This window comes from Amyelois transitella, chromosome 20, assembly GCF_032362555.1.
Source record: "Amyelois transitella isolate CPQ chromosome 20, ilAmyTran1.1, whole genome shotgun sequence".
Lineage (NCBI taxonomy): Eukaryota > Metazoa > Arthropoda > Insecta > Lepidoptera > Pyralidae > Amyelois > Amyelois transitella.
Window position 1 is genome coordinate 742,210 of NC_083523.1, and position 11,091 is coordinate 753,300.

The 11,091-nt window shown below is 38.1% G+C and overlaps 1 protein-coding gene across 1 annotated transcript; it reads right to left on the reverse strand.

Moving 5' to 3' along the window:
- Nucleotides 1-16: 16 nt before the first annotated feature.
- On the reverse strand, nucleotides 17-8,997 carry LOC106135343 (pancreatic triacylglycerol lipase). Its single transcript, XM_013335619.2, has 9 exons — nucleotides 8,603-8,997; nucleotides 7,029-7,115; nucleotides 6,278-6,329; nucleotides 5,736-5,840; nucleotides 5,294-5,435; nucleotides 4,154-4,302; nucleotides 1,978-2,192; nucleotides 808-961; nucleotides 17-200 (listed from the first exon to the last, which is right to left on the reverse strand). Exons 1-9 carry the CDS (start codon nucleotides 8,637-8,639, stop codon nucleotides 128-130), a joined length of 1,014 nt encoding a protein of 337 aa, XP_013191073.2. The 5' UTR covers nucleotides 8,640-8,997; the 3' UTR covers nucleotides 17-127.
- Nucleotides 8,998-11,091: the final 2,094 nt, after the last annotated feature.

Here is an 11,091-nt window from a genome sequence, read left to right on the forward strand (position 1 = left end):
TGCATTACTTTGGTTTTATAAAGTTTATTTACAACTATAAAACATATTTACTTCATTCACATTTTTCAAACTTAACAACAGACAAATACCTACTAAACTATTTACATACATCTAAACACAGCCAATGTTATTCTGCCCCATGTTTGCCAAGGGAATAAGGCACTGCCGCCGCCGTCCTAAGATAGAAGTTGCCTCTTATTCTGCAAAAAAATATAAACATTTTTAATGACTATTGGAGATACATTTAAAGCATCAGATGGTGTTAAAGGTCAGAAATAGTTACTAATTTTATGCTTTTATTCTCTACCAAGTAATCATTTGGTTAAAATCTAAGATGTTACAGTCATATCATATCATTATGATAAGATAAGCTTTAATTTACGGTTTAAATAAAAATGAAACAAATGGTGCCCCTCAAGGATCAAATTTAAGTCCTTCTCATTTTCTGGTTGCTTTTTGTAAAAACACTAGGTTTAAGTGAAAACGCGAGTTGTTCGTGATCTTATACAACATTTCTTTTTTAATATTTCCATTATTCTAACGAACTAAACAATGAAGTGACTTTGAGAAAGATTCGTCACAAACACTTAAAGTAAGATACATACATACATACATACATAAAATCACGCCTCTTTCCCGGAGGGGTAGGCAGAGACTACCTCTTTCCACTTGCCACGATCTCTGCATATTTCCTTCGCTTCATCCACATTCATAAATCTCTTCATGCAAGCTCGGCGCTTTCGGGTACTTTTGACCTGACCCACCAGGAAGTAAGATACATATTTTGAAATTGGAACCCAAACTCACTCAGTCCCGGACTTGGGGCCCATGAGGACGGGCTCGTTGTCCTTACAAAGTCCGCGGAGGAAGGCGTCGTAGTTATCGCAGCGCCGCGACCAGAACTTGCTGCCCGCGACTGCCTCCGCCCAGAAAGCCCACGAGCGCCAGTGGCTGCAGAAATCTGAAATTTATAATGTATCTTTTAGATTTGAACAATTGATGACTGCCTGAACTGATTGACTGATATTAAGAGGACAAAATACAGATTTCGTAAGGAGCCAAGGAATGTAGGCGCTGTTAGGGATATAAAAGAATCGGTTATAAGCGATTATAACCGGAAGGTAGAGCTATGGTGGCTTACTATTATACTCATCATTTACGTTTTGCAATGTTATGTTATAATGTTGTAAGTGAACTTATTCTTTTTCGTCAGTCTCAATTACTTCTTTTCTTTCTTGGGGAAGAAAGCCAGTTTTTGTTCAAAAATTGTCAGTTTATTTATCGGTTAAGCAAATTACTCTTCCATCAACCACACAAGTACCTACCTTCAGTAGTCAAAAATATCATGATAGAGATGAATCCAGGCGGCTTAGCGATGTCTTCATTACATCAAAAGTCAGCGTTTCTCATCGTCTTAAGAAGGACAGTCTTTATTGGCTTTTACCTTTCCGCTTTCCAGTTCAGTAGAACACCCAGCTTGTGTCATAAGAAAGACCGTGGCAGAAACACATAGCTCTTTGCTTATTAATGCCTATACTGATTATGACTCATAAAAACATACATACATATGGTCAGGTCTATATCCCTTGTGGGGTAGACAGAGCCAACAGCCTTGAAAAGACTGATACGCCACGCTCAGCTATTTGGCTAAATGATAGAATTGAGATTCAAAGAGTGCCAGGTTGCTAACCCATCGCCTAAAAAAAGAATTATAAGTCGCCTTTTACGACATCCATGGGACAGAGATGGAGTGGTGGTCTTATTATTTTTTGTACTGGTGCCGGGAACAATACGGCATAGAATAGAATAGAATAGATTTATTTTCAAAATTGGATACAAGGTATCACTTATTGACGTCACATAACTTAAATCTAATTATAACTACTACCGCTTCCAAAGCGCATGTGTAGAAGAAGCGGCGGAACAAACATAAAAACTATTGGATGGAACATTTAAAAATAGTTGATTAACACCTACCTTCTGTCGTCAAAAAGATCGTGGCAGAGACACATCCAGGCTGCTTGGCGATGCCTCCATTGGGCCAGTAGTCGGCGTGCCCCACAGCGTTGGGGGCTCCGTACCCGCCGCCGTCGGTGTGGATGACGTCCACGAACTCCGCGTCGCCGGCGGCCGCGGCGCGCCCCAGGAGCGCGGGGTAGAACCCGGGGTACGCCGCGTCCAGGCCCGTCAGTCTGTGCACATACGGGGAGGGTAACGCGGGATATTAAAGAATGTGAGAAGAGAGAGAAGTATGCGGGGATGTAGTCTCTGCCTTTATCTTCTGTGAGGGCACATACATTAAATTAGCCCCATTTGTTAACTATGCAAGATGAGTTTAGAGGATAACGCGTGATAATAAAGAATGTGAGAAGAGAGAGAAGTATGCGGGGATGTAGTCTCTGCCTTTATCTTCTGTGAGGGCACATACATTCAATTAGCCCCATTTGTTAACTATACAAGATGAGTTCAGAGGATAACGCGGGATATTAAAGAGTATGAGAAGAGAGAGAAGTATGCAGGGATGTAGTCTCTGCCTTTATCTTCTGTGAGGGCTTATACATTCAATTAGCCCCATTAGTTAACTATACATGATGAGTTTAGAGGATAACGCGTGATATTAAAGAATGTGAGAAGAGAGAGAAGTATGCAGGGATGTAGTCTCTGCCTTTATCTTCTGTGAGGGCACGTACATTCAATTAGCCCCATTTGTTAACTATACAAGATGAGTTCAGAGGATAACGCGGGGTATTAAAGAATGTGAGAAGAGAGAGAAGTATGCGGGGATGTAGTCTCTGCCTTTTATCTTCTGTGAGGGCACATACATTCAATTAGCCCCATTTGTTAACTATACAAGATGAGTTCAGAGGATAACGCGTGACATTAAAGAGTATGAGAAGAGAGAGAAGTATGCAGGGATGTAGTCTCTGCCTTTATATTCTGTGAGGGCACATACATTCAATTAGCCCCATTTGTTAACTATACATGATGAGTTCTAAGGATAACGCGGGATATTAAAGAATGTGAGAAGAGAGAGAAGTATGCGGGGATGTAGTCTCTGCCTTTTATCTTCTGTGAGGGCACGTACATTCAATTAGCCCCATTTGTTAACTATACAAGATGAGTTCAGAGGATAACGCGTGATATTAAAGAATGTGAGAAGAAAGAGAAGTATGCAGGGATGTAGTCTCTGCCTTTATCTTCTGTGAGGGCACGTACATTCAATTAGCCCCATTTGTTAACTATACAAGATGAGTTCAGAGGATAACGCGGGGTATTAAAGAATGTGAGAAGAGAGAGAAGTATGCGGGGATGTAGTCTCTGCCTTTTATCTTCTGTGAGGGCACATACATTCAATTAGCCCCATTTGTTAACTATACAAGATGAGTTCAGAGGATAACGCGTGACATTAAAGAGTATGAGAAGAGAGAGAAGTATGCAGGGATGTAGTCTCTGCCTTTATATTCTGTGAGGGCACATACATTCAATTAGCCCCATTTGTTAACTATACATGATGAGTTCTAAGGATAACGCGGGATATTAAAGAATGTGAGAAGAGAGAGAAGTATGCGGGGATGTAGTCTCTGCCTTTTATCTTCTGTGAGGGCACGTACATTCAATTAGCCCCATTTGTTAACTATACAAGATGAGTTCAGAGGATAACGCGTGATATTAAAGAATGTGAGAAGAAAGAGAAGTATGCAGGGATGTAGTCTCTGCCTTTATCTTCTGTGAGGGCACATACATTCAATTAGCCCCATTTGTTAACTATACAAGATGAGTTCAGAGGATAACGCGTGATATTAAAGAATGTGAGAAGAAAGAGAAGTATGCAGGGATGTAGTCTCTGCCTTTATCTTCGGAAAAATGGTGTGATGTGTATTTTTATTTGGATTAGGTACAACAATGGAAGACAAATTTTTACCATCATACTTAAAAAAACGGAGCGAACTCCTTTCCTACAAGAATATTTTACTGCAAACTTTACGGGTCACATACAAAATAATTTCATCTAAAAAAAGTCCTAATGTTTCTTAATGTTCATTTCATGAGACCTTGACCTCATGACTATAGATATAACAATTTAAAAATATCGATTTGTGAAAACCTACTTTTTCACTGACAAGTTACATTGGGTAGTGAGTTTAAAACCGACCTGGGCACTTTAACCCCGGCAGCCGCCATGGTCCTGGCTGCAGCCCCCAGGACGTGGACGCCCATGGAGTGCCCCACGAAGTGCAGGCCCTCGCGGGGAAGCCCCGCCTTCACCAAGCTCAGCATGGCTTTGCCGACTGCTTCTCCCGTCTGAAATGAGGTTATAATGTGTAAAAGTTAAACTCCCATTAAATAAATAAATAAATACATACGGGACAAATTACACAGATTGAGTTAGCCTCGAAGTAAGTTCGAGACTTGTGTCACGAGATAGTAACTCAACGATACTATATTTTATAATAAATACTTAGATAAATAAACATCCAAGACCCGGACCAATCAGAGAAAGTTCGTTTCTCATCATGCTCTGACCGGGATTCGAACCCGGGACCTCGGGTGTCACAGACAAGCGTATTACCGCTGCGCCACAGAGGCCGTCTCATTTTGTGTACAATAATAGCAAACAGATGGACAAACAGACTGAAGGTTTAGGAACAGCTAATCATACTATTTAAATTAAGAAAAAGACTTCAGGCCATAAACTCAAAAATCGAAAAAAAGATGAGGAATTCGTCGTGCCTTTGACAAATTTTGATGCAAAACAATAGCGTGACTTTACATGTTGTAATTTTACCAGGCACAATTGGAATGCAAAATAAGTTTACTTAGTTTACTTCAGAGGTTGTATTTGTGTTGCAATGACCATCATGTTACCCCAAAGGCGATTTTGGATCAGTCCAGTGACAGCACAAAATTGAAATCCACATTCTGCTGATAAGCCCTCACAATCGACTGACTGATTCGAAGAGCTCCAAATTATTTAGCCCGAGATCACCAACGTACTAAGAGACCCCGGATATTATTATTGACATCTAGTTGCTCATTTTTCTGAGAGCAATACAGCTTATGTTGAAAGGGAAAGGCCTAGACAAACGTACCTTAATCAATTCAGGGACGTCCTGGTAAAAGATTAGGTCAAGAGTACTCTTAACCGACGAGCTTGCATAGAGTGAGTTATGATTGTGGATGAAGCGCAAGAAGTATGCAGGAATCTGGATTCTTCATTCTGACGGTAGCCCGGTATACATATAACCTCACCTCTCAGGAAAAGGGCAAGGTCTCTGTATGGTAAATAACTCACCGTCTGCGCCCCCATGGAGACCATGACGTACCCCCCGAAAGCGATGTTGGACCAGTCCAGTATCAAGATGTTGTAGCCGCCATTTTGTTGGTAAGCTCTCACTATTGTACGGACACTATCGTCTGAGGTGAATTCGACGTATCTGCAAAAAAACATATTTACGAGTAAATACTCCTAAATAAAATAGGAATGTTGAAAAGAAATGACCAAGAAACTTGAACAAATCTAGAAGATTTTGGTAAAAAGTCAGGTCAAACCTTAAACGAGTCATGAAGCACTTGAAATGAAAATGAAAATGAAAATTAAAAATATTTATTAATTAACTTACAATATGATTAATAACAAAAGTGTTTCAAGTCTCCTGTTATGTATGTAATACCTGTGTTACGAGACTCCTAGTTTAGTGCTTAATTGTAATAAAGCTTTAAGAAGAGTATCTTACCCGTGAGCGTAGAGTAGGGTAGGTTTGGAGGCATCGAACCCAGGGTCCGAGAGCACCTTGCTCACGGTCCGCAGGCGGTACGCGCCTGACGTTTCCGTGTAGTTACTGAAAAATAAAATAGGTGATTTATTGTTCTTAAATTTTTGTACGTAGAGACTAGAAATATTTTAGTTATACGAGTAGGTTAAAATACCTTCTAAAACTTATTAACATAAATATTTCTTGATGACGTCAACATAACTTATAATTAAATCTAGTTTTTCCTCCTTTCTTTAGTTCCGATTGCATCCTCACCACTCTGGAGAAGAGCCCAGAGTATGCCTTTTATCCAAGGACCCTGGATTGGGTAAATCAAATTTTACACGAAGCGACTCCCATCTGACCTCCGCAAACTTTGCAGAGGAACCTAAACCGTATTGGAAGTTACACATTCAGCTGCCTGAATGTACAGGTTTCTTCACGATGTTTTTTATGAATTGATGTTTATTATTACTGATACTGTTTCGTCTGAAATTTGATAATACGGTTTTCAGAATACTTACGTATAATGTAATATCACGATGTCATTTATGCTTGAAGTTCTGCCTTCGGGCACTGTTAATGTTAAGAAATAAAAATATTAAACCAACGTTAGATAATTAAAGGTGTTAGACGGAATACTTGTAAACAATGCGAAATTATTTTACAAGAAATACATATATATGTATGTTGATTACGTTCACAATGATCCATATTAAGTTTATATTATTTATAACCTATATTATATATATAATATAAGTTTATTATATATGACGAACACAGTATATCCCGGGTTCGAATCCCGACCAAGGCATGAATGGAAACAAACTTTTTCTAATTGACCTGGGACCTGGATGTTTGTTTATATCGTTCATAGTATTTATCATAATACAATATCGTTGAATTAGTATCTCGCAACACAAATCTTAATTCTTAACGGCCTCTGTGGCGCAGCGGTAGTACGCTCCCGGGTTCAAATCCCGGCCAGGGCATGATGAGAAACGAACTTTTTCTGATTGATTTGGGTCTTGGATGTTTATCTATAGTATCGTTGAGTTAGTATCTCGTAACACAAGTTTCGAACTTACTTCGAGGCTAACTCAATCTGGGTAATTTGTCCCGTATAAAAATAAAATTGTACCTCGTATAAAAAAAATATGGTATTTATTTAGTTAATAATCGTTAATTAACAAAGAAATAATTTCAACAATAGTAAATTACAGTTAATGTGGATTAAATCAGTGCTTAATCCATATTAACTGTATTTAAGTTTACCTGTAAAATAAGCTCTCATAAGCTGTCGTAAACTCGCCACTGACACCGGCGGGAGGGCACTCCTTTGAGCTTCACTGACGCTTAAAGCTGAGGAAAAGGAACAACACCGTCAATTACTACAATTTTTTATAATACAGTACCTACGTCTTTATGTCTTACGGCGTAGACAGAGCCAACAGTTTAGGAAATAACTCACCTCTGTTGACTTAAAAAGATTTTACGGTCGACGAGGTGGAGTAATTTTGAATGCTTCTGTCCTTATGTCAGTCTTTATGACACTCGACATCAACAATAAAATAAAAGTTTATTTGGTAGAAAATATTAACTTTATTTAATTTAATATGAAGAAAGGACACTCCACTTAGGTAACTCCACCGAGAAGAGTAAGCTCTTAAATTTGAGAAGAAGAAGAGAAGGAGATAGAAAATGCAAAATACTAAGTCTTAGACTTAGTATTTTGGACTTAGTATTTAACATGGAGTGGGTCTATTCTAAGGTTTAGACCTTAGAATAGACCCACTCCATGTTTTCCAATGGATGTCATAAAAGGCGACTGAGGCTTATAAACTTGGGATTCTTCTTTTAGGCGATGGGCTAGCAACTTGTCACTATTTGAATCTCAATACCGTAATAAAATAATACCTACACATGAACTTGACCTTTCCATTTTTATAAGACTGTTGATGACATAATTACATGTATGTTTGTATGTATAAAAACACTTATAAATAAAACATGAAACTTCCGTAATTGCATTACCGTGTTATTGACCTTAAAGTGTACAAAAATGTTAGGTACTTACAAGGGCAAAGGTCGACTTAGGCAGTGCTGTTTACACAAGACAATATTTTTTTAAGCATTCTTACAAAAAAGTAGATACCTACTTACTGTAATTTTGTTTTTATATAATATTTTTATTTTTATTATTTACTAACTTTATTCACACAAATATACATGTAATTACGTCTGTATACCATCTTAAAGAGTAGACAGAGCCAACATCATCCCAAGTTTATAAGATTATCTTTGACTGACTTAGTTTCTAAGAAATACTAAATATACTATGTGAATTGTAATTACCGTTATAGCACGCATTGGTGGTGGCCGTGTGGTTCCCGACACCAATACAAAATAGAATAGGACCTTTTACAACATGGAGATGGAGTGGTCCATCTCTTTCCCATGGATGTCGTAAAAGGCGACTAAGGGATAGGCAAACTTGGGATTTGTTTTTTAGGCGATGGGCTAGCACCTGTCGCTTTTTGAATCTCAATTCTATCATTAAGCCATATAGCTGAACGTGGCCTATCAATCTTCTTTTGGCTCTGTCTGCCCTACAAGGGATATAGACGTGACCATATGTATTTATGTATGTGTTTTAATTACTTGTCTTCACGGTCCAGTGGTTAAGACGCTTGTTTAGTGACTCCGAAGTTGCAGGTTTACGTTCGGCGGAACACGATTAGATTACTTTGTGCAAGCTGCTGTTTTTCTTAAGCTGCAGCCATGTTGTTGCTATTGTAATATAGTATAATAGAGTTTATTTCCATAACGAGATAAAAAAAAACGCTTACCTGTTAAAACTAGTGCAATCCACAAATAAGTATTCATGTTTCTTTTTCCAAATTCAAAATGTCTTAAATATGATGCGTTTTTAAGTTTTCCAAATATGAAATTTACAAAATATTTCGCTATTATTCTTTTTCCAAATTTGAAAAGTCCCTAATTTGCAAAGCTTTTCCTTTTTTCAAATTTCAATTATAACCAATAAGCCACGTTTTTTCCTTATTCCAAATCCAAAATTATTTGAAATTGCCGCCAAAGTCTTCCTTTTTTTTTTCACACGCGTACACTCATCAAAACCTAACCAGTCAATGGCTGTACTCTAAAGTTTGTACTAAGTAAGGTCGAATTTATGAATATGACATCCTGGCAGAGCCTTGATCCGTCTGTCGCGCGAGAATTGACAATTGATGTACTTACAGACATACATACATGTAATAACATCTATATCCCTTGCGGGGTAGACATAGTCAACCGTTTTCAAAACACTGAAAGGCCACGTTCAGCTGTATCGCTCAATGATGGAATACTTGCGTACCTACTTTGTTTTTATGCGCCTGCGCTTCCGGTTATACCCAATCCTAAAATGTCAAATCAATATATTTGTCATCACTATTTTTACCCTTATCAAGAAATCATTAATTAATTTTTATTTCATTTATTATTTTAATTATGACACACATGAATAAATACATAAATTTATACGGCAATCATCAAACAGATTGAGCAGTGATTGAAAGCCAACAATCATCATGACTTGACTACCATCCAGGTATCAACTGCGAATTCTGTCTGACCACTGTTACCTTCAAGTAAACCACGATTGAATCATCGTTATCGAACCCAGTGATATACTATGCGAACTGCTAAAATCTGAAACTCTTCTTCTCTGTTCCACGATACATATAACTTAGGGATTTTCAAGGCAAGAGTGAATAGGAAAGTAAGAGTGAATAATTTGACCTTCCGTGCACCACTTGAGAACCCATCTTCCTTACCATCAGGCAGATTGAAGTGAAGAAAGATACATGGTATTTGAATACTTAAAAAATCCTACAATTCAAAACATGACTTAAAATCATAACGGTCCTTCGAATAGTCGTAAAAATGACAAGTGGAACAGTTCAATGTCACACAAAACATATATCTCCAATTACAAATTTGCTTGTAACTAAAAAACATACGAAATTAACATACTTAAGTCACGTCTGTGAAATCTTTTGAGACTCTTGAAATAGGCGGTATTCATATTACGACGGTAATGAAAACATTGTGAGGAAACCTGCACATTCAGGCAATTGCATCATGTAAACACGATCCAATACGGATCAAAGTTCCCCTGCAAAGGTCGCGAAGGTCACTCCGTTGCAAAAACCTGACTCGCCCAGTCCAGGATCCATGGTCAAGGGCTCCTCTCCTGAGTGGTGAGGACTATATGCCAGGAGGAAGAAAGAGAAGTGATGTTACAACCATGAAGCCTATTCTTAAGATATATTTAACGACGGCCTCTGTGGCGCAGCGGTAGTACGCTTGTCTGTGACACCGGAGGTCCCGGGTTCGAATCCCGGCCAGGGCATGATGAGAAACGAACTTTTTCTGATTGGCCTGGGTCTTGGATGTTTATGTATATAAGTATTTATTATAAAATATTTTATCGTTATTCTCTAATGTTTGCATGCATGCTCTCATCTCTGCATGTTCCAGGTTGCACCCCCCACAGAAGTGTTTTGGGGCCCGGGGTCCGCCTCCCGATTACAGGTCTCCATGCCTAAAATAATAATTTCTCTCCACCCACTGGTTCTTTGGAAGAAGTTTCTATTAACGATAAGACCTTTTATCACGAAGTACTTGTAAAAATGTGCCGTGTGATTCCCAGCACCAATAGAAAAAAGAATAGGAACACTCCATTTCTCTCCCATGGATGTCGTAAAAGGCGACTAAGAGGTAATCTTATAAACTTGGGGTTCTTCTCTTAGGCGATGGGCTAGCAACCTGTCACTATTTGAATCTCAATTCTATGTTAAAGCCAAATAACTGAACGTGGCCTATCAGTCTTTAAAATATTGTTGGCTCTGTCTACCACGCAAGGGATATAGACGTGATTATATGTAAGTATGTATTAATATTCCATACAAGTGTATGTGACATTTGTTAAGTGTCCAATTATTTTTAACCACAGGTCTGTACTCTAAACATTCTTTCTACTTTCCATTGCTATAATTTGATTTGAAAAAAAAAAAAATATATTTTTTACCAAAAAGATTGTTCACATTTTAAGTAATTACTTGAAGATATGAAATGAACTTAACCTAGTATCATTTCATAGTACCTACTCCGATTTCAGTGCCATAGAAGTTCTATGGTCAAGGCACACATTATACATACGTTACATAATTAGTTCAGTCCTTCGGTCAAGGCAAACTTTACATAATTAGTTTAATTACAATGCGCATTATGTTTTAGTTGTCAAACTAACTCGACCTTTGTTTTTGGTCATGTT